At 41.8% G+C, this 24276-nt stretch overlaps 2 protein-coding genes across 4 annotated transcripts; one reads left to right on the forward strand and one right to left on the reverse strand.

Annotated features, from left to right (window-relative positions):
• The first annotated feature begins 7603 nt into the window (after positions 1-7603).
• psip1a (PC4 and SFRS1 interacting protein 1a) lies at positions 7604-19729 on the forward strand. Of its 3 annotated transcripts, XM_060047558.1 has the most exons (17): positions 7604-7695; positions 8164-8252; positions 8352-8428; positions 8731-8869; positions 9226-9315; positions 10500-10628; positions 11397-11456; positions 11728-11788; positions 11896-11989; positions 12249-12435; positions 12866-12948; positions 13080-13135; positions 13586-13656; positions 13769-13870; positions 16960-17161; positions 17907-18000; positions 19135-19729. In XM_060047558.1, the coding sequence occupies exons 2-17, from the start codon at positions 8181-8183 to the stop codon at positions 19163-19165; spliced, it is 1548 nt and encodes a 515-aa protein (XP_059903541.1). In that variant the 5' UTR covers positions 7604-7695; positions 8164-8180; the 3' UTR covers positions 19166-19729. The 3 variants fall into 3 exon arrangements, with proteins under 3 accessions (XP_059903541.1, XP_059903543.1, XP_059903544.1); XM_060047560.1 differs by lacking the exon at positions 10500-10628; XM_060047561.1 differs by lacking the exons at positions 10500-10628; positions 11397-11456.
• Positions 19607-24190, reverse strand: snapc3 (small nuclear RNA activating complex, polypeptide 3). Its single transcript, XM_060047562.1, has 9 exons — positions 23858-24190; positions 23661-23744; positions 23476-23557; positions 23237-23338; positions 22929-23078; positions 22590-22672; positions 21440-21598; positions 20734-20841; positions 19607-20315 (listed from the first exon to the last, which is right to left on the reverse strand). The coding sequence occupies exons 1-9, from the start codon at positions 24082-24084 to the stop codon at positions 20168-20170; spliced, it is 1143 nt and encodes a 380-aa protein (XP_059903545.1). The 5' UTR covers positions 24085-24190; the 3' UTR covers positions 19607-20167.
• Positions 24191-24276: the final 86 nt, after the last annotated feature.

The raw sequence follows: 24276 nt of genomic DNA on the forward strand, positions 1-24276 counted from the left end.
CACCACCGCGCGCCCAGGAGGGTGGCGGTACGAGGGGGGGGGGGGGGGGGGTCACACAGTGAGCCGTGACCCCTCTGCTCCGCCCCGGGGAGCCAGATCAGGTGACACCCTCGCCTCCAGCGAACCTATAACTACCACCTCCAGGGACGGGGGAGGGGGGATAGGAGCTGTGCCCTGGACTGCCCGGTGGGAGGTTGGGGGGTTTCCTCTCAGCAGCCAATCCAGAGGGGTAATTACTGCCCCGGGTCAGACTCCAAACTTGGACTCTTTGCCCCCCCCCCCCCCCCCCCCCCCCCACACACACACACTCCCCAACCAGGTCTCACTGGACCGTCCGGGACATGCAGCTATCCTTTCATTAGACGAAGAGAGAGGCGGATGAAGTCAGAGGCATCCTGGCTGTGAGACACCGGGAAGCCCCCCCCCACACACACACCCACACACAGACACACACACGCGCGCACACACACACACACACACACACACACACACACACACACACACACACACACACACACACACACACACACACACACACACACACACACACACACACACACACACACACACACACACACACACACACACACACACCTCCTGCGTTGGCCTCCGGTGATAAATGGGTTGGACTCTCAGACTTGGAGGTGGAGGAGGATGACACTCAGAGGACGAGAGGTGGAGGTGGAAGTCACAAATACTGTTAGAGGGAAAAGGAAGATATAAATACCTCCAGTGAATACTATACGGACACGGGGTGAGAGACTCATCCACGGTGGCCCAGAATTATGACCCTTGACTATTTGTACTCCAGGTAAATGGCGTCTTCAAGTAAATGGCGTCTTCAAAAATCACTCACACTATCCGTAACAAGCGTAAAGCGACACAGTGTTCGGGGGAAAATAAACTAAACCAAACCTGTAATTAGCGAGTGGTTTCATGTGGGTGCTCTTTGATTTATAATTCAGCATAGCAAGCACCCCCACCCGACGACTGGGAGAGGCCAGGGCGGGGCGGGAGGGACTGAACTCGTTTGAGTTCTGTTTGAGTTGGACTTAAAGGGAAAGCAATACGTGAGGTCCATAGCTCAAGACCTGGCTGTCTGACGCACAGGATTTCAAACCGTCTGTCCATCTGGATTTTCCTTCTTACTTTCAGTCTGTATTTCTGCCTTTCGTTATGTGCTACTTTCTTTCATTATTTTGATTTTAAGATCATTTTGGTCTTGCTCCGCTTTTTTATTTCTTCCGCTCATTCTCTCATCCTTTTTGATTTTCTCACGTTTCTTACTTGGGTTGTTCTTTCTCTCTTCCTCTGGATATGCTGGAAACGGCCTGTAGTGTGCCTTGGGAATCTCTGTGAGGGAGGCCACCCTTGTCCTCAAAGTGTCACCTCACCCCACACTGATCCCCTTATGGCTTTCTCGCACTAAGACAAAGACAAGGGGCTGTGAACCGTATCTTGGAGGGAAAATAACCCCCATCTTGTGTATTCGGTCGTGTTCTGTGGGCATTGGGAAGCTGTATTCCCACATTCAATAAAACTTTGATAAGGAAGCCTCCTCGTCTGCTGTGGCCTGGTTTCCTCCCCCTCCACTCGGGTCGGTACATGCTAAGATTCCTCGTCCTCCCGGGGGTGCCATGATCCCCTGATCATCGTATATTCTGCCGCCCGTATAAAGCTAATGTGCTGATGCGCTGTTTTCAACCTGCCGTGATCCTCCTTCAATCCCCCCCCCGCCCCCGACGCTTCCCCCTTCGTTCCCTCCAGTCCCGCTTTCACACTCAAGCGGGGATCTGTGGGCGCTTTGATCACAGTCCCCCCGCTAAAGGTTTAAAACGTCTCAATTCCTGATGATCGTCAGGGCCTCTGCGCTTTTCACTTTAAGCATTTCCCCCATGCCACCCCCTGTCCGAATTCACAACTGCTTAAACGAGGAACCCTATTCTCCCAGCTTCCCTTCCCCAGCGCAGCTTTCAAGTTACCCCCCCACCGCACCCCCCATCGGGTGCCGCGCCGGTAAGCCCTAGATTTTGTCTCCTCCATCGTTGTCAAGCCCATTTGCCAAATACGAAAAAAAAAGAGCCAATAAGCTGGGTCTTCATCGCTTCTCTGGAATGTAATCCCCAGATCTCCCACTTCTCGTGAAAATCAATGCCGAGGTTGAGTCGAGGTGAAACTCCCGTCTTAACTTATCACGCTGTAAAAGTAATACAACAGTGTGGTGACTTTTTTTTTGGTAGAATGAGGAAACTAATTGTCCAATTGCATGTAGCCGCCCCTCCCCATACCCTCTGCTATTAAATAAAGATGTTATCCGTATCTGCCTCATCAACTCCAAAATAAACAATGTTTGTCTCTCTCTCTCTGTGAGGTGTGGTCCTATGAATGTTGCGTTTCATTTATTATAAAACTTGAATGTGTGATTAAATGTCCTGGTTTAGTGTTTCCTGCTGGAGCAAGGACCCAGGGTTGCGTGTGTCTGGTGGATAAGGAGGTGTCTAGTGGGTGGAGGGGCAGAGCAGGAGCTGGCAGCCACCTCACCGTATGTCAAGCCCGACGGAGGCTCCGAACCAGTGGGGTGGGATGTTCCACTACAACCCTCTCTGCCCTATAGGACTACCTCTGTAATTAATATGTTGTTGCATCAAAGTTGAGGCGTTTGCCTTCCGAAACGTCCCGCACGCAGCCCCCCTCACGAAAGGCCTGACCTCCAAGCAGCTGAAGGTTGGGCTGCGAAACTTGGCTCGCCCCCGAGTGAAAACATCTGCTTCCCTCGCAGGCAAGGACCGCCGCGGACCCCCTCATCTCAGCTGGCGCCCGCAGCCCAGTGAGAAAGAGCCCTTCCCCTGTCCTCACGAGCTGACCCCCACATTTATAACACCCCTCCCTCCCCCCCCCCTCCTCTCCCAAACCTGAGTCTCCTGGTTCCAGGGCCTTGCTCCTCCTCCATCAGCCCCACAACCCTCCTCCGATCACCCCGCACACCAGTGTGGTCACACCGTACCGCTGTGAGGACTGCTCTGCTCTTGTTATCCACCCCTCATCACAGCCTGTCGAGAAGAGGAGGAAGGACAGCTAAAGGGAGACCTGGAGGAGGAGGAGGAAGAGGAGGAGTAGGGGGGGGGGGGGGGGGGGGGGGGGGGAGACGTGGAGGTGGATCTGCGCTGCTCCCACAAAGCGGCGACTGTTGGAACACTGACAGAAGCATCTGTCATCCCCCTGCCTTCACACACCTTGCCTGCTGTCCTCAGGGCTAGCCCCTCTCCCCTACTCCTCCCCCCCCTGCTCTCTCTCTCTGTACGCTTTCTGAGGTACGACGGGAAGCTCTACGACGCCTCCTTTGGAATTTAAGCGTCACACTTCTCTCCACCCCCTGGATTCATTCTTCATGTGATGACGAACATAACTTTAGAATCACAACACATGTAGTTTAGTGTAGTTGGCTCATTGGTTTGATTGAAATCGCGAAACTTAATCTACCCAAATAATGTCAAGAAAGTGATGTGTACAAAACACAGTAGTGTCATTTATAAATATAACTTATAGCAGCAAGACGCAGAACATCTATTAAGTTGGGAAATTAGGTCATGTGCTACACATGTGTGTTCTTCCCTGAGACCTTGGGACATGAATTAGTACTTTATGGAGAAGTACTACTTACTAAGGAGAGAGAGAGAGAGTGAGCAGGAGTTAATGAATATGCTGACCTGGCTGGTGACTACTTTATCATTCTCCAAAGACCCCCCTGCCCAGCCCCCTTCAACTAGCTGAAGCTTTGCCAGCAAGTATAAGGAAAGATGCCAATCCATGTATATGACACACACACACACACACACACACACACACACACACACACACACACACACACACACACACACACACACACACACACACACACACACACACACACACACACACTGAGCTCAAGGACACCATCACTCACGATGCATTGGAAAGGTGATCTTGAGACAATGTCACACTGAAGTGTGTTGTCGGTTGTCGTTCATGTTTTTGTTTTGATCAATAGATGGCAGAAGTACAGTGCAAGCAGACACTTTTTAATGAAGACAATATGCATAGGTTTCTAACGCAGGTTTTAAAGAGCACAATGTGCGAGTGATTCATCATATAAAGTGCTAACAAGATAATGGCGAAATAAAATTTTGATAATGCGCATTATCACATCAAAAAAATTACAGCTGAAGGCTTTGCTTGGGAGTGAGATGGGTGGGAGTGAAGGTGATTATGAATGCCATTGACAAATATAATGGTCCCTCTTGGAATAGAAGCATAACCTCACTGATGTTATTAAATTGGTTGTATAGCCGAACTCAACGGCCCTAAGAGCGATCTGGACAGTTAACTTAAAAAAAATATATATCACGACAGCAACACACAGTTATAAATATACGTGCTCCTAGCACACATACTCATCGACCTACACACACACTGACACACACACACACACACTTACAGGAGCAGGGCTGCAGATCAGATAGCTTTGCATGTATGTGTTCGTGTGTGTGTGTGTGTGTGTGTGTGTGTGTGTGTGTGTGTGTGTGTGTGTGTGTGTGTGTGTGTGTGTGTGTGTGTGTGTGTGTGTGTGTGCGTGCGTGCGTGCGTGCGTGTCTGGCTGGGTTCCAGCGTCAAGGTCTCTTACTCCCAGGCCATGCAGGGGGGCCGGCCAGCTCCTCTGAGTTATTCCTGAGCATCGGCCGGTGTCTCCCCTCTACCCCTCCTCCTTCCTTTGTCTTGTCCGCTCTCCTCTTGTCCATCTCGGCCCCCGCGTCTCCCCAATCCCCTTCTCTGGGACCCTGCGGCTAATGGACCTGTCCTTCACATTTATCAGCATCTCCTTCCATTGTGCTTAATGCGCTGGCATGCATTACCGCACATGGACATATGCATCCTCTACACGTTTTCAAACACACACATACACACTGATGAACCCATGTGTACGCAGAAACACACACACCCATCCGTACATTCCAAACAACTATACACAGACATGCATTCATTCACGCACACATTGCATTGTAAATCGACAAACAAACTGATAGAGATTATGTGTTTCGTGAACAAAGTTGAGGGAAACTCAACTATGACAAAACCTCTTTAATAGTGAAAGAGTACAGTTGTACTGTCGAAGAGGGGCCATGATGGACTCAATGAAAAGATCACCACTGGAGGGCGCTAAATCCACACAATCCACCATGCTCTTAAATAAATGTATGCTTTGACAATCAAACAACATTTTGGAATAATGACGAAAAGTTGTAATATTTATTAATAATAATAATAATCATAATAACATTTAATATTAAATTTATTGGTCTGTATCCTCCGTATAGCTCTATCTATTTCTGAAAAAAACCTTTCAGAAAGCATTCTACTATAGAATATGCATCTCTGATTCAACATTATTACGATTACTCAAAATACAACGTCGACAACATTTCTTCTTTTCTTAATAGCAGATTAAATATTTTTATTTGAACCGGGGAAGTCTATAGGTATTGTTTGGGCACCTTCCCTTCTAAAAAATAAGATAAACATCTGCCTTATGCACATATGACTACAACTGTATGCATCTAGTGGCAAAAAAAACATTTGACAATGTTGAACATATAAAATAATGTCTATATCGAAACGTATAGGCTACATCAATAACATAATATAACAATTTGTAGTGTGGTGAATACCACATAATTTAATATCTAACCATTATAGCAACATGAATGATGTGTTTTATTAATATATTAATGCATTATGTGAATCTAACAGGTTTGTGTTATATATAGCACACCAAAATAAAAAATAAAAGTCAAAGAACCAGTTTGGATTAATATTCTGATTTATATTTTCGAATAAAATAGGAATACATTTCAAAAATCATTTTCATTTTTGGATAGGCCTAGCATTTTATCCAATGCCGAACCTACTTGAAAGGAAAGTGGAAATCAATCCTTCCCCAACACTGACAGAACACTCTTACGAGCAAGCAAAATCTCCCTCAGGGGGAAAAAGGAAGAAACATTTTGATTCCTATCCAACTGATTGGAATGTTGTTATTTTACCTGTAGGCCTAATGATTTTTTGGATTGTTCAATTCATTTATAATGAAATTATTTGTAAGGCATTGGTTGAAACTTTCATGCGGGACGTGATAAAACAAAGTTTTCAGGTTATATTTTATTTAGATTAATTAAGGATTGCAGTATAGGCCTAATACAACTATAAAACAAAATATCTCTGCATTGATGTACAAGCCCTTTATCCATGCACAACATGTGAAACAAAATAAATTAAAAAAATAATAATAATCTGGAAAAATGAAATCCGGAACTACTACAAATAAAACTACTACTATAGCAATATTTTTATATTTTATTTGTGAAACAGAAATAGTCACCCCTTTCGGTTCAATTTCGAAATTGATTTTAAGATTACCTTGTCCACGAAAAAGATTTCTAAACGGTTGGGGAAACGGCAGTTTGGTGTGAATGAACAGAGCCAAACGAAGTTCTCGCAGCAACAGGTGATTTTTCCGTGAAACCAAATCAAATTCACCAGCTGCAACGGATGAATTATTAAGTAAAATCAGACGAAGCGGTGAATCAAAGTATAACTTACTCTGGTTACCTTGGCGAGAGTGAAATGGTCAATATTAAGCGTAGATGGCAAAACTACCCAATGTCCATAGCAAAATAGCCTTGCCTACTTTATAAATGTAGCGGTGTTAGTTTCAATGTGTTGTAGCAGAGGAGGCTGTCCTCTGGGGGGCGCTAGAAAGACACAGTGGGAATCAAGACGAAAGGCTTCGTTCCGTTCAATCCACTGAAGGTTGAAATAAAAATAAAATGCTTGGATAGGGAGGGGTGGGGCGGGGGAATCATAATCCAACTACAACATTAAAATCAATAAAGTGTTGTGATAACGCACAAATAAATTAAAACAAATAAAAATAATAATAGCATTAGTGATAATGATAATCAAGCGCAGATAGGACTATTAAAAACCACAGAGGGAAGAACCCTCATAAATAAAGCAATGTAATACAAAATAAATAAATTATCCAATTAAATTAATTATAAGCGCTATTAGAGGAAGGATTAAATTCTATTCAACAAGGAAAAATTAACTATTTGCAAAAGCAAGAAATGAATACACTGGAGTCGGATTGAGGAAAAATAATGTGTTATGGTAGGGTAAGTAATAGGGTTAGCGTTAGTAATAACCCAAACCCTACGACTAATCCTCAACATTTTACTTACCCTAACCCTATAAATAGCAGGGTTAGTGTAAGTAATACGGTTAGGTCTATTAATCCTATTTAGCCCCGGTTTATTCCTCGTGTGCTTCAGCATCAGTACCACCAAGGATCCTTTGCTCACCAGTAGTTGCTCATACGAGTGACGTCCATTCGCATCCGGGGTAGCATCCTCATATGAGTATCATATCTTTACTTAAAAAAATATCTTATGGCATATTGATTGTCTTTAAGATGTATTTGTTTATCAAAGGTTCATCATAAAAAGGCATCAGCCTTATCCTCTTATGAATACTTATACATAAATGTAGTCAAAATAGAACCTCCCCCCTGTTTTGCTTTTTTTTTTGGTATAGTCCGTTGCAGGACAGCGCGGGAGCGGAAAACGTGCAGTGTGTACGGGAAGAGTAGTGCTGCCCTTTCAGGTAAACAACCCTTATACTTTTCGAATACATCCTTTAGTGAATTATTTCAGTTAGCATTGATGTCGTTTAAGCATGTAATGATACGCTACTGAAGGTTCACCGCTCGAACATATTCTGTATGTGTTATGCGATGTATTTCTCGAGCTAGCTAGCAGGTTGCCTGTTACGCACACTAGTAGAGGGGATCTCTGTATCCCGTAGTAATGTTACATCTATTCACTTTAGTATTGACACATACACTGCGCTTATTGCTTGAACGACTTAACGGTATGTAATGACATGCACTGTGTGGATTTATTTGTTTGGACATCTAATGGAGACCGAACAGAATACTCATGAATAAGTTCCGTCTTGAATGCGTGAAAGTACTTGAGAGGCCACACGCCCACTAAAGTCAGTGCGGCGTGTGTAAACTTTTTCAGATGTGAGGATGGATGCCGGTCTATTCACCTAATTATTGTTTGCTAGGTGCCAAAACTGTGAATATGGCTCGAGATTACAAACCCGGGGATCTGATTTTTGCCAAAATGAAGGGATATCCCCACTGGCCTGCCAGAGTAAGTAATGGTTACCGGTACATCCAGGAAATGAGTAATATAAACGGTGGCTTCTCTTCAGTTTTGCTCTATTTACTGGTCTCTTTCTATTGCTGCTAGATTGATGAAGTCCCCGACGGTGCTGTGAAACCGTCCAACATCAAGTTCCCCATCTTTTTCTTTGGCACCCATGAAACGTCAGTATTGTTAATGACTTTAACACAAATTATGTATTTCTGACCTGATTTACTTTGATAGTTAGTGTGCCTGAAAGACAATCGGTCTCAGAATGTTTGCCAACTATGTTACTACTAACAACTATGTTACTATTTATTAACACAAAACTCACTATATTGCTATATTTTATGTAATATGACCTAAAGTTATGTATATATAAATAATTAAATGATCATGTGACACAGGAAGCTCCTCATTAGAAAAAAACAATGGGTGAGATTGGCAACAACAACATTCCAAATACTCTTCTCTTTTTGAACAGTGCATTCCTTGGTCCAAAAGACGTATTTCCTTACCATCCTAACAAAGAGAAGTATGCAAAGCCTAATAAAAGAAAGGGCTTCAATGAAGGCTTATGGGAGATTGAGAACAATCCAAATGTTGAGTTAACTGCACCCAAGGTACACCATTCACTATTTTATTTTCCTTATTTCTTCCTTCAATCTACTCTATATCAAATTAGCATTTTATATCTGTAGACCTACTTGTTCTTATTTCAAGGATGTGTATAATATTAATTCTATTTAGCTAAATACATAGTGTGTGTGTGTGTGTATGTATATATGTGTGTATGTATGTATGTATATATATATATATATATATATATATATATATATGTATCTGTGTGTGTGTATGTATATATTACAGTATGTGTGTTTTATATATTATAGCTTTCATGTAATTTTCTACTTTTGCTCACTGCTGGTGGAGGGTGTTGTTTGTGATGAATGTGGGTATTGTTCCGTGTGGTTTAAAGCCGACTACTCTGGACACGATGGGCGGGAAAGGTTCTGAAGGCGGTCCAGAGGGTGACGAAGACTGTGACGTCAAAAAGCTGAAATTCAAAGTGAGTAGATCCAATCACACACATCTCCAATGATACACTTGGTTAGTGTCTGTCACATGAGGGACGAGGGTTTGAAACACTGCAGTGAAGCTCCAACCCCTAATAGTATTGCATGTGAACTCTAGTAATACTAACCTCAGAGTAAAATATGACTGATGAACAAAGATGGCCCGCAACAGTGCGGGCGATTATTGTGTTACTTCCTAATTGCTGGGTGTTTTGTACTCGGACCATTAACAGATAGATAGGCTAAGATAAGTTATGTTTCATGAGTAGAAATTTTAGATTCATCATATCAAAGCAGGTATCTAAATCTGTTCTCAGCATATATGGTTAACAGTCTGCTCTGAACTGCCTTAACATTTTCTTCTTTTAAAACGCATAAAATCATGAAAAGAATGCTGATGCAGGCAAGGCCATGCTTAAATGCCCACTATTCAACCGTTCGAATGAAATGCTCATTCTATGGAATTATTGAAAGACCATATTTGAACATGCTGCATGGAGGGGGACCCCCTGACTTGTATGTCAATCAACACCAATACTGGTGTTATAATTGTCCAGTCGTCCAGGGTGCTCCCTTCGAGCCAAAAGGTCAGGGGTAACCAATATCTTCAGTCAACCTGCATGCTTGAGCAAGATTCCACCTCCTACCGGAACACTAATGATAATATATGAATTCACTGTAAGTTGCATTAGACAAAAGCATCTGCTAAATGACTCGATAGTGAATGGCACTACTGGGCCAACTTAAGGGCAACTGAACTAATGAAGCCACAGCTGAAGATGTAATTTAATTTTCTTATTTTATCCTTAATTGTTGGTGTGTTTTCTATCCAAGATAGCCTTTTATGTTCAGTCTCTTGTATTTTATGCTGCCATTACATAGGTCTACGGCTGCTTCATAGGCCTTTTGTCTGTTAAGTCTCTCTCTATCTTACCAACTGCCTTAACATGCCTTCTGCTTCTCTGTCCTACGTGGGATTTGCACCTTGATGCATTGTACATGTTTCTGTTGTTTCTGTTAGTTTGGTTTTGCCCAAGGAAGCTGAAGGGAGCTTAAGACTGTTTTCCCAAGAAGTGAATAGAGGACGTAAGGACTGGCACTAACTTTGCTTTTTCTTCCAAACACTCGTTTAACCCTGCCCACACTCGGATCTATGACGTGTCTTGGGGGAATTCAGGTTCCAGAAAGTGAGGCTGGACAAGAGAATGAGGAGGAGGAGGAGGAGGAGATGATGGAGGAGGAGGAGGAGGAGGAGGAGGAGGAAGGGTCTCTGGAGGTGTCTGGTCAGGGCCCTGAAAGCCAGGATGTACGTACTTTGCATGGGGTTGGCCTCGGAGAACGTACAGGTTCTCCCGCCCAGTGTTGAATGGGTGCACGTGTGGGGTTTTACTCTGGTGGTGGTTGGTTCCATTAGGCATTTGTAATTGATTTGTATGCTTTGGTTTTGGGGTATTTATGATGGCTTTTTTATGGTGCAGGTTGGACAAACGTGGAATCACAATTAAATACGTATGCGAGTTGGAACACAGTTGAATACCTGTGTAAGTAGGCACAGAAGTTTATATACCAGATGGGGATGGTTTGTTCTGTGCCAACAAGGAATAAACTGGGAATTAGTTTGAGGATATTTATGTCTTCTCTTATTGCTGCTTTGATTTCCATCCTTCCCACTGTTTATCTGACCTTTTAGTTGCATGGCAGTAATAATAAGTGCTAAAACAGGTCAGCTGTCCCTTTATACTGTTTGTATTGCTGTTTAATATAGCGTTTTAGATACGCACTCAATACACTTATCCTATCAAATTTATATAAATGTATTGCTCGAGAGCACAGATGTGTTATAGCTTTCTAACACTAGAGGGGTCTAAAACCCCAAACCCAGACTCAAACTATAAGGAACGTATATTTTGTCAAACTTATTTCTTTCTGGTCTTGCCCAAATTCCTATCTTGCTCAATTTTTTACAACATATTTTTTACAACATCCACCATTGGTGGTTTGCCAAGAACACCTATAGACAGTGAAATATGGTGGCTTGGTCAAAAAGGTATTAACCAAAGGTTTCATGTTCAAGGATTCTTCACAAAAGGGAACCTCAGACGCTGCTAACCCAAAAAGAGGGAGAAAGAAAAAGGTTTGTTGTTTTTTATTAACAAGTATGGAGGCCTGTTGTGCTGGCTGCTCTGGTGATGGAGTTGGGGATGAAGAGCTTCTAACATTGACATTGTTTTTGCTTCCTGCAGCAAATGGTATCAATGGCTTTTCCCTTATTAAGGCCATTTAATTAGTTTAGCCCTTGATCACAGATACAGTCTACAAGGACTCACAGGTCCCCATTACAGTATATGACAGCCTTCTTAACATGGAAGTTTTTTCCTCTTCTTTTTTTGTCTCTTGGTTTCCAGGGTGATGGCGACCAGGACTCTGAGAAGGAGGAGGACCCTGCCAGTCCAGCCAGCCCCTCAGGTAGACCATCCCTTTGAGGACATCCCTTCACCCACCTTCCGCCTCCGGCATGCGTCCATGGAAATGTGAACATGAAAGAGTCTTGTCTGTGGGCGTTGCTTGAGCAGGTGGAGAAGGTCCTAAGCGGCGAGGCAGGAAGCCCAGGTCTGAGAAGAGCCTCTCCCTCCAGCAGCAGGACCTCCAGGGCTCTGGCAGTGAAATGTAATCACATTCCACTACTCCCTCCCCCCTCCCATATCTACAAACGTACAGAAACAGGGATTCAGGGACATCTTGGTTTAGATATGTTTTCTAAAATGTGTGATTCAGGATAGTATAAACCCTACTGGTGTAGAATATTTAGGAATCAGTAGGTTCCTAATAAATATATATATATATATATATATATATATCTATAGTTTTTACAACAATTGATTCTCAATGGATATTGATATCCCAAGCCATCTCCGTTCTCCCCCAGGGACTCTGCAGAGTCGGACAGGAAGAGGAAGCGGACAGCGGAGGAGTTCAGGAGTGCAGAGCAGCAGCAACAGGAGAGGAAGAGGAAGGAGGAGTGCAAGGTGAAGGAAGGGGACGGGAAGGAGCCCGAGGCCAAGAGGAAGAGGCAGCCCAAGGAGGACAGCTCCTCCGGCTCGGAGGACGAGGAGGCAGGTGGACCACTGTTTGACCGTAGAACGAGCCTAGAGGGACTCATGATGAGAGGTGTTTTAGTGCTGAGAGTACAAGATTGAAGAGGTGAATGTTGAGGGAAATGATACATGAACCTGAAATGAAGTAAAAGTATAAGGCAGAGATAGGTTATGACTTGAAATTTTCATAATTGAGCGGTTCAAATAATGTTTGTTATAAAAATGTTTATGCGTTGTATTTATTTACTTGTATATGTTAGTCATTAAGGATCACTTACAATCTTGATGTGTTTCAGTGATATTTGACTAAAGCGGTTATTATCGCATTTATTTTCAAAAAATCGGTGTTCTAAGTCTCATACATTTTACTGATGTTTTCTTGGAAATATAAAGGGAAGGTCGGATTTAAAAAAAGCTTTTTAATGATGGGATGTTTTGTGATGACCAGAAAAGCAAGAATCGAAAGAGAACACCCAACTCCATGGACAGTGACAAGGATGTAAGGCGGCGCAAGGCAGATGAATTCAGGGAGTAAGTGCACACATAAACACGCACTTCATTCACTCGCCGACTCACAGTAGTTGTACAATACCGCTGCTCTGCTTTGCAAAATAAACTAAAAATGAAAGTGGAAAACTTTCTAATCTCACATTTCCCTGCAGACAAAGCAAAGACGATGCAAAGAAAGGTGAAGAGAGGAAAGGGGATAAGAAAAAAGGTAAGCTTGTCATTTTCCTAAAGGTTCATAAAAGGCAAGCCTTAGAAACCTGTGATCCTTCCCTGATGTGATTGTGATGTCTTGAGTTTCACATGATTATTATAATTCATGGCTGTTATTTATGGATTCTGGGAACCAACAATGCGAACAAGCGGCCGTTGTGATGACTAATGACTTATGACTATCCTCTTATGACCCTTATGACTGTGGTATAGGTTGGTTTGATCGTTCTTGCGATAATTTGATATTGGTAAATGATGACCTTTACAACCCAAACCATGACTATTATAACAAGTATGTCTAATTATTTTCCTAAAAATCCTTGTACGTCCGTAGTCTTCAATGAAAGGGAGCCTCAGTTATTGGCACGCAACTGTAAATGTTACAAACGTTGTATTTCCTCTTTAACTATGTTGATCTTCTATTGAATTTGATCATTCTTTTCTACAGAAATCTCAACAGAATCCAAACTGCAAAGGTTGCATGGGGAAATCAAAATATCTCTAAAAATCGACCACCCGGTTAGTTTCCGGATACGGTTAGCCATCACACTATATATATCGTACTAGGAAGATGGATCCCATTTCATTTGAACATGTGTAATCCCTCCCCCGACCCCGTCCCCGTCCCCAGGACGTGAGGAAGTGTTTGGAGGCGCTGGATGAGATTGGCACGCTGCAGGTGACCACGCAGCACCTGCAGAAACACAGTGAACTCATTGCCACGCTGAAAAAGGTGAGGACAACTCCCTCCTGGTCTATTGTGGTGTCTTCTAGGCTTGGTTGCAGGCTATCCAGCCCTGTGCTACTGCCTCCTCAAGCCCTTAGTGCAAAGCTAATTCATTTTGGATTGGAACTGATAATCAAGGTGCTGCAGTCTCAGGAAATCTTTTTTTTTTTTTCAGCAAGACTCGATTTTCTAGGGTGGCCACTGGCCATGGTTTGGAGTGGAGAGAGGGAGAGCAGAGTCTTATCATTTTTATTTAGAACGGAGCTAGCATGTAAAGTGTGTAAAGTCAGGAGAATCTGAATTCACAACGAGCAAGTGATACGGCTTATCTCCCGCTGTGTGTTGCATGTGTGAAAGGGAAACTCTGGATCACCCCAGACCCGATTCCCTGGAGATGAGCCAATAAGTAAACAGTTTATGTGTATAGTGAAGCAATATACATTGAATACCATTGGGAGTATACAATACTAATGGACTGTATGTATATTGATGTCAGTTCTATTATGGCGATTTTCCACTCTACTATCCTGGCACGGCACTGCAGCCCAACACTGCTCGGATTTGCATTTCCATTGCAACCGGGCTCCACACTTGAAGGTGTGTCTTTAACTGATGACGCGCTTGTCTCGTGTTGATGATGCAACAGCACTCACACTTTTATTGCCCATTTAGTTTTGCATCATAGCCCACAATAAAATCTGATTGATTAAGACGCATTTGGAATACTCAGGTTGTTTCACACGGACGGCGACGTACAATGATATCCGGATGAGGTATTCAGTTTGACGTTCAATGTTCCCCTTTGCTTCCCAGTCTCAATAGCTCATCGAGAGCCGATTTATTTCATAGTCCTCTTTACACACTGGACAATGTTTTATAAATTTTCCCCCAGGTGCCACACGATGTCCTTGATATAAAAAATAACTAATAGCTGGAAGTGTTGTACAATAACCATTCTTTACACAATGACTAATCTTAACCAAAATTCAAAAAAGTTCTCTTTCAAAGAGTTACTTTGTTTTGCAGTATATTGTCAAACTAGCGTTGCTGGGTTGCATTTCTATTAAACCTATATTACCCTTTATTATTAGGCTTTAATATAGTTCTAGAAAGCTGTTGAGAACTCTAGCCTTACTCTTCGTGCATGCATGGCGATGCGTCACATAGACAAGAACATATAGTTAATTGTATTTTTAAAGGTCTATATTCCTACAATTGGAGAGATAACTTCTCGCCCAAACGGCAAACAGGGCTGACGTCAGCACAGCCCACTTTGAGGCGGGGCAGGCTCACTTTGGTCCATATCGGGAGCGGTACGGTACGGCACACTTAAACCTGTAGTGGAAACGCTAATTAGCACGGCAGAATGACTTGGTTGAATCAAGAAATAATGGTTTATTGATCTTTCAGGATTTTATTGGCTATTATTGTTGGTTCAGCAAATAGCAGATGGTTGTCCCCCTAACATTGCATTCCCTTAGAGGTGGCATATGAATAAATATACCAGCCTAGGTCTTCAAATGTGGTTATATAACATATACAGTAGGGCCCGACCTATATTGATTTTTGAGTGCCGATGCCGATTATTTTCAGAGAAAAATTACGATTACGATTTAATCGGCCGATTAAAAACAGAACAAAAAAAAGCATATAAAACGTAGTTTTTGATACCTTAAATATACTTTAAACACTTTTGACGAATATGTGAATTGAATGCAGAACCTGTTAGTGTTTAAGAATACATTTACAGTCAAAAATGAGTAATGTAAAATAAATAACTAACTCCCAATGTGCTGCGCTCGTGAGCAGTGACTAACACGTGCGTGCTGAGCAGTATGGTCTCACCGTTAGAGTCTACAGTATAACAAATTAACATGGCCTGGGACCTAAAGAAAAACAGGCACAACATGCTCAAACAACGCGTCTTGTGTACATTGGTGAGGTGAGCGCGCAGCTGCCTGAGTGTACAGTAAAATTCCATCTCCTCTTTTTACTCCACCTAAAGTTGTTAGTTAGCAAGGCGAGTAGGAGCCCAATCTGCAGGATACTAAGCGCAATAACATTTCTAAAAAAAATAAAATAAAAAAAATAATAATAATTGGTTGTAATCGCTCACGCCCCTGTCGTGAGCCTTGACGAACTTGGACAAACCAGACTAGATAACAAAAACATATGGAAAAATGTCTGCTGACGGTATATCAAAACAGGTATTGGATACGTTTTGGGCAAAAAAATAAATAAAATTCTTCCAGGAGGAATCGAAAGGGACTACATTACACTATGGAGCGGTATATTCAAAACTTCAAAAATACATACAGAAGGTGACGAGTTTAAATTCAGTTGGTATTCTGGCCTGCCACACAGTCTGATCCACATTACACTTTTTCTTGTCCTGTTGTGGCTTGGGAAAAGGGATGAAATATACCCCATGCTGCAGCCTCTCCGGATACCGACTTATTTGGTTTACACAAACAACATAAATCCACCATTAAATTAGAGTAGTTGAGGCTGGAATATCATTGGCTCATCTGCGTTCTAAGGGCGGAGCTTAGCGACAGGTCAATTGTCCCGGATACATTTACCCGGGGATTATGTGAATGGAAAATTTAAGGAAAATGAATTTGAAATGGCCGTAATGTCCTGATGGATGTTTGATAGCATTAAACAAGGTATTTTTTTTGTGATACAATGGATTGAGTTTTGAAATGGTTGGTCAACTTTAAACTCAATCGATGTTGTATCTCATGGTAGGATATGTTGAGGCTTGCATGTCCTGTCCCCTGGGATTTTCTGTCTTATTTTATATACAACCTGACCAAATCTCATTGAACTGTGGATGAATAATTTATATAAAAATTGCAATACATAACAAAAATATACATTCGGTACGTTTTGATATAATGTGAGTAATAATGATTTAACATTGACTTGTAATTAAAATATCCGTGGGATTCACCCAACACCGTCGGTTTCGCTTCACTAACCCGAGGCCACAGCATCGGTGCAAGTGTTTCCATTCAACCCAACACTCTTCAGTGTGAGCTTAAAGGACTCCCTATTTGTGGGTCACTTATGATGTGTGGTCTTGCTCCAAGATCCGCAGGTTCAAGGCCAGCCAGGACATCATGGACAAGGCCAGCATGCTGTACAACAAGTTTAAGAGCATGTTCCTGGTGGGGGAGGGGGACTCCATGATCAGCCAGGTGCTCAATAAGTCCATCGCTGAGCAAAGGCAGTATGAGGAGGCCAAGAAGGGAGCGCTGAAAAGAGCCGAACAAGCCCGGGAAATGAATGCAGGTGAGCTTACTGTGATGGAGCCAAGGATTAGTTTGAATTCAAAGCCAGGTAGTGGCTGCTTTTTCAGATTCTACGCCGGTAAAGGTACGTAAATGTAATGCTGGCACAAATTAACATTAAAAATAAAGTGACAGGAAAACTGATGACCTTTTTTTCTATGGTCGACTCAACGACAAGCCTGCTCAAATAATTCTGTAATCCGACCATACCTGACCAGATATACATGGTCATAAATGAGCCATATGAAGAGTCTATGGGTGCTTTAAGCATGACCATGAAAGATTTGTTCCATACATCGATTTATTTCATGTGATGAAGAAAATGGTTGCTCTTCAGGCGTCTCAGACTCGTCATGTGGCCTACTTTGACATCGTACGATCCCACTGTGATTACTCTGCATGAAGCACTAAACCAATCGGTGTGATCAGGAGGCTTTCCACCACTTCTTCCCGTCCCAAGTCCGACCATTCATTGGAGTAGCACCATCCACAATGAGAGGTTCTGTTTAAGACTAAAGCATGTCAGATTGACCAAACTCCCTTTCACCTCAGTGGTGCTCAGGCTGAGGCATTTGTTATCACATGCACTTCTGAATCCTCCTCTTGAGTTGGGCTAGGTTATTCATTTGTGTGTGTGTGTGTGTGTGTGTGTGTGTGTGTGTGTGTGTGTGTGTGTGTGTGTGTGTGTGTGTGTGTGTGTGTGTGTGTGTGTGTGTGTGTGTGTGTTCTCCGAAAAAAAAATAAAGATAACAAGATCCCCAATGGTGATTTCAACTTGTTGGACAAGAAAGATACTGAGAGGGAAAAGGCTGATGAGGAGACCACACTTGGAGATAATAGGTAAGACATAAAGGGGTCCATTCAGCCATGGCCATCAATATAGCGGGGGCCATCAGAACGCTTAGTTCATTCTGGGGAAGTTTTCTAAAAGGCATACAGTCATGTGGAAAAGTTAGACACCCCATGAAATTGTTTGCCTTTTAACACATGTTTAGACATATGGACATGGATGTAATATAACTTATTTAATTATTTGGAAGATATTAATAGAAATTCGATTTTCTTTTGAGCGAAAAGTTAGGACAACCCTCCCATCGTCCTAACCACAACCCCCCCAGACTTGTGACAAGTGGAAGACATTTAAGACAACTGCAAACATGCCCAAGTCAGGCCATCCTAGCTCAGCCCAATAGCAGACCTCAAGATGCTTAATGAAGTCTCAGAAAACCCTAAAATGTCATCACAGGACCTACAGGTAGCTCTTGCCACAGTTGATCTCGAAGTACATGAATCTACTATTAGAAAGAAACTGCACAAGTTTGATTTGCAGGGGAGGTGTGTAAGGAAGAAACCCTTGCTGTCAAAAAAAACATCAAGGCAAGTTAGCCAGAGGACACCTAGAGAAAGACCAGGACTTCTGGAACAATGTTTGACAGATTCATCCAAAATATTGTTATTTTGGCACAGTAACAGTAGGCATGTTTTGCGCATACCAAAGACAGGATTTGAGCACAAGAACCTCATACCAACTGTGAAGCATGGGGGTGGAAACTTCATGGTTCGAGGCTGTTTTACTGCAGCAGGGCCTTGCCAGCTCAAGGCTCACATCATGTGACACCATCGATTGATGGACTCATTTGAGTTCTGTAGTGTTAGAGGCTGATATTCTGAGCACAAGTTTTGGTCCGATTATTCATGGATAGGTTCAAAATCAACCATGTGTCAAGCCCTTTGTTGAGAATGACGAAAGTTCACATACTTGTTAAAGAAGGTTAACATTCCAGACTAAACCCAGACCTCAGACAGGACAAGAAATCGAATAAAAAGGATTCATAGAAAGAAAACCCAGTAAAACTGCTTTTTTTGTTTCATAAGATTCAGTGAAAAGTAATCTTATGAAACGAAGATCTGGGATGGGAAGACTTTTTAATATTGTATTGATAACCTGCTGTTGATACTTCTTTTTTTTTGCAGTACTGGGAAATGCGTGGAAGATTCCATTTGAGTCAACAAACCTTTCTGGAGAAATTACTTTTCCCTCAATTTTCTTACATGACATTGTCTTAACGTCTATTTCAAAAAACTGGCATCAGATTCCAATACTGCGCCTATCGATGTGCCTCAGTTCTGTGAAATGCATATGGTTTGTCCACAGGTAACATTGTCAAAACCTTCTTTTTTTTTTTATGCTTTTAGTTCGGCTGTTCACTAGGATGGCTTGCTTAAAAAAGAAAAATTCAAAACGCACATTTGAATCAGAGAGGTTTCAAGCTGCCAAACCCTGGGTTTAATAGAGATGTTGAGTATTTGAATGTTGTTATTCAAGAGAAGAAGCTGTTCACAACGTTCTTTGTATAAAAGCCAAGTTAGTGGATTAAGTAGTTTCACCATTGTATTCTGAGGTCTGTTTTTCAGGTGTACAATAGAGAAGTGATGGACGCCAAAGTTTATTTTGCCAAAACGTGCTTTAATTCAATCATGTTTTAAGTGTTTCTCTAACAAATGTAAATAAGAGTATTTTCCTGTCTATCATAGCGTCCACTAATAAAGCAGCAGTTTCTCAAATGTTTCCCGTTAGGTGTTGTTTTGATGATACTGCAAAAATTTGTTTTGCAATGAAGAAATACCTATTTATTAATCATCTCAAATTCATCATGTAATTAGCTACCACAGGTAACGATGTGGCCTTATCCGTCATTACTAAATAATATTCTATGGACACTCGTGTGAAAGGTGGAAAAACATTTTACAAAATACACATGGGTCAATTCAACCTTTTCAAACTACAGACAATACCTGGTTCTCCTTCATCAGAGCACTGTCCATACAAATAAGAAATAAACAGTGTTGCAAAACATTTACAGAAAGTGCTATATTGTTCAATTTCCACCAGATAAACTGAATGAGCATATTGGTTTTCCCCATGAAGCATTAACAGGAACATGAACAGTCGACCCTTTGAACACAACATCCGAAAGAAAATCCATTTAAACTTTGTTTGGAGACTTCAGTTGAATGCACCTGGGTCGACGTAGGGGTACGCTAGGAAGTCCCCCAACTTGTTTCCCTGGTCGTCGTAGTGAAGCAACCGGAAGCATTTGTCACAGAAGAGGCACGGGTCGCACGGAGCGTACTGGTCGTTTGACGTCAGCCATCTGGATTATTACCAATACAAAAAATAATCTTCCATCATCTTTGAAAGTTCACATTAACGGACTTAAACACTTGTTATAAACACCTATTCACCTATGCACATCGGAGCCCAGGTCCTATTTTACGACTGCAGCCTTTTACTTTGACGAGGCTAAACTCTTTCTGTAGACGCCACTACTTCACACAGACATTGCTGCAATGGGCTTAATAGGACCAAAACGTCAAATGTATAAACCATATCTATAAGTAGCAGATATTCCTTTTATTCACATATTACAACAACTCATGGTTCTATCTCAGATAGGAGGTGAGAGATTTCCATGAGAGTTGGCAGCACTGAAAGTAGTTATTTATTTGCGGTACCATTTTTCTTCCTTAAAAAAGCCTGGCCATTTGTTGTGACATGTGATTTTAACTTGCCTGCCAATGTAGAGATGGCAGACGAGGCATCTGCGTGTGGTCACCCTGTGCTTGTGGGTCAGGAGAGGGTAGAGCTTCTTATCCAGACAGTCAGTCTTATGGGACAGTCTGAAAGATTGCAACAAGAAACTCACTGAGATGAGCCCAATACTTCCATTGAAACGCATACTAGAATGATAATTAATGACAAACATTGTCAATGGGCAGGACGCTGATCATAATTATTTGGCCTGTTAGGCTCTTTGAGACTTTAATGGTGATTAAGGGCTATGCAAATAAAATTTAATCTTTAGGTCTGAGGTTTTTCCAGTCCAACGGCTCTGGTTCAAACCCCAATGTGTGCAGCAATGTATGTGTCGACATCCCTTGACCCGCTCCATAATGTATCTTAAATTCATTGCAACTTGTCGATAAAAGCATCTGCTAAATAACAATAGCTATATTTGTTTATAAGTCATTAAATATTTCAATTCTTGATAAATTGCTTTGAGCCTTGAAATAAAAACAGGGTGCATTTGTCACATTCATGAAGTGGATGCATTCCTGGTAAGATGTGACGCTGTGATCACGCCAGATATTTCCAGGAACTAAAAATGGATGCCTTTTTTATTTTATTTATAACCTACTTCACTGTATGTAGAAAGTAAGCATGTCAGAAATTACGTGCATAGGTGGTTAGAATTAGTCTTAAATTTATCGTACTTGCCTTACATCTGTGATGATGACAAGGTGCTCACAGTCTCCTTGGTGACAGTAGAGATAGGGGAAGCCCACTTTGATTTTCAGATCAATAAACTTGGTGTCCTCCATCTTGGCTTTCTCGTAGGAAGGGAAGTTGTGGCTCTTTGCCCATTCAATCGTGGTGCTGCGGAACACAACCATGACAATTCAAATAAGATATTTTCTAAATATCTTTACATTTCACTGTTCTCTCTTGTTTTGGATAAAAGAACCAAATTATAAATGTGAATCCAATATAAACGACAAGATACATCTAGAACATCATCGCTATGAATTTCGCTATGTTACAATGCATAATAAAGGCTGTATACTGATGATTAATTACACACAGACATGTGGTTTTAAGTGTTCTACACATCGGTGTTGGCACTTAAAATTTGAATCAAATAATCATGAGAATACATAGCAGGTCTTTCATGCATGTACAACTTTCAAAAAGGATAATATTTGACTTTCCTTGTGATCCCTAACACTTCTTTCATCATCCACTTCTACTGTGGAACGTTTTAACAAATTAAGTGAATGAATGGAATCCTACTCATAACTCGTCTTGTGATAATGATGTAAAAATGGTGGCAAATTTATCTCATAGCTCATTATCACAAGATGAACGCTTCTGGTACTCAAACTAATTCAATATTCTTCACTTCAAACTGCTAACCTCCATCCCCAGGGCATGAATTAGTCAATGTTTATCACTAATAGAGATGAGCCTATACACGCTTTAGAGCCTTGTTTGACCACTACCTTGGGGAGGGCAGCAAGGCAGTATGGTGCGTAAAAGAGGCATTGGTAGAAATGGCTTTATGTCTCGGTTGTAAATTGGGATAGCCTGAAAGTTAGCGATGTTCGCGACTACATTTTTGCTGATGTGTTTTTTTTAACAACTCCTCGTGTCATCCTTTTCATAGTCATCCCACATTTATCAAAATTTCACAACAGAACACCACATTTCAACACTAATGCAACCATTCAGTGTTCTGTGTAAAACATAATTTCAGAACTGAATATTTGATCATCTCAGGCCACCATTCAAGCAGTCATCTGAAATTTCAAATCACACAATTCATGTGGTTAGAAAAAAAGGATTTTGTATAGTATGTAGGCCAACTTACCTACTGATGTCCTGACACTCTGGGAATCTCATGTCATTGTAGAAAACTCCCTCCAGGTAGAAGAAGGATGACCTGTAATGATCCTAAAACAATAAGAATTAAAAAAGCACTTTGAATGAAGCGCTTGAAAATGGCATTCAACAAGCAGACAAATAATGCAACAAAAAAGTTATTCCATGAGCTAGTTTGAGAGTACCCATTAATGCCACTTAATCATTAATAAAGTAGGAGTCATAATATCATTTCAAACAAAAGGGTGGTATTGAATGTCAAAGTAGTGCTTGATGGTCGAATGAACCTGCAGCCAGGAAGCTTACATGGCCTCTCTGTGCTCATTACCTTGCTGATGAAGTCAGGAGCAATGTCGGGCGTGTTGCTGAATTCTCCACACACTTGCAGGTCACTGACACAGCAAATGGCGTCCCTTAAGTTTGCCAATGTATGGGACCCGGTCATCAACAAAGTCATGTGGGGTCGAATATACTTAAACTAATAAAAGGAAGAAAGATAGGAAAGATACCATGAATATTGACAGCTGAATACAGTTTAAGCTTCCCATTGCTTTCTGCACTTGACTACATTTTAACTAGTCAGATCACAGCTATGCAGGTTTTTTGTTTTGGGGTTAGACCAAATCCATACTCAACTCTCTCAAAAATGGTGGGGTAGTAGACGTTGACAGAGATAATAACTTCTCCTTCAGGAATCTCGTTTCCTTCAGTGGGGTTCCTTCCAAATGTCAGTCTCTCCTAAATTCCAAACATCAAGCCAGAACTTGACTGACCCACTACATTCTGAATTCATAATATAACATACAATGATGTCAATGACTGATATTCACTATAGAGATAGTACTTTGTATTGTGACATGTTGTTTAACACTCACCAGCTCATCCGCATAGAGGTCATGTCGACCAACTTTTTGGACTGTGAGATTTGATTTGTAATCCTGTCTCCTCTTCCTTTGTCTGTAAGAAATAACGACATTTTTGTTAAGCAATATGTTGTTCCTACGCAATTGGTTTGACTTAAGGATAACCTAAGGTAAAGATGAACAAGTGTGTAACCTACATTAGTGTTCTGAGAGTTGAATCGGGCGGCACAACGTTTGTATCTGTGGGCCAATCCACAGGATTGCAGCGAAGTGAATCGAGGCTTCAAGCAAAACAAAACGAACGGATAATCGTGTTATTGTGCAGAAAACAACACAAAATACAATGGTAGTAGAAATATGCTGTTTAGTTCGAACACAGCCTTGGGTTTATTACCTGCAAATGGATTTCAGATCATTAACGGTTTCAGCGTTGAGCCCGAATTCTTTGGATAATTCTGTCTCAAATTCCTCATCTTCCTGTTCTTTGTATGAGTAATGTGATGGCTTAAGCCTTTCTAACCATAAATCTCTAAACGCACCTATATCAAAAGTTTTTGTGTTAACATCAATGTATTCGTAATCTGGGATGTTTTCCGACACCGACTTGCCACAAGTCGCCATTTTCCACAGTTGATGTGACCTCCAGGAACCATGGGAAATGTAGTTTTTCGAAGGACGTCTGCTGCTTTGTCGACGTCAGATCAGCTGGCGTACGACTTGGATGAGAGCCGTGTCAAGAAGTTATTCTGCGGACCTCATCGCGTTGAAAAGGAGATAATTGGAAAGGGGGCGTGAGTTTTGTGTGTGAAAGGC

This window comes from Gadus macrocephalus, chromosome 3 (assembly GCF_031168955.1).
Source record: "Gadus macrocephalus chromosome 3, ASM3116895v1".
In the NCBI taxonomy this organism is placed as follows: domain Eukaryota; kingdom Metazoa; phylum Chordata; class Actinopteri; order Gadiformes; family Gadidae; genus Gadus; species Gadus macrocephalus.

Bases quoted from the DNA above. Each gene is read 5' to 3' on its own strand.
- psip1a (XM_060047558.1), top strand. From the start codon at position 8,181: ATGGCTCGAGATTACAAACCCGGGGATCTGATTTTTGCCAAAATGAAG. The intron at 8,429-8,730 runs GTCAGTATTGTT...CTTTTTGAACAG, and splicing joins TTCTTTGGCACCCATGAAAC to TGCATTCCTTGGTCCAAAAG. The intron at 10,629-11,396 runs GTACGTACTTTG...TTCATGTTCAAG, and splicing joins AGGGCCCTGAAAGCCAGGAT to GATTCTTCACAAAAGGGAAC.
- snapc3 (XM_060047562.1), bottom strand. From the start codon at position 24,084: ATGGCGACTTGTGGCAAGTCGGTGTCGGAAAACATCCCAGATTACGAA. The intron at 23,079-23,236 runs GTTGAGTATGGA...TCCTTTTATTAG, and splicing joins ACCCCACCATTTTTGAGAGA to TTTAAGTATATTCGACCCCA. The intron at 20,316-20,733 runs GCAAGTTAAAAT...GTAATAATCCAG, and splicing joins TGCCATCTCTACATTGGCAG to ATGGCTGACGTCAAACGACC.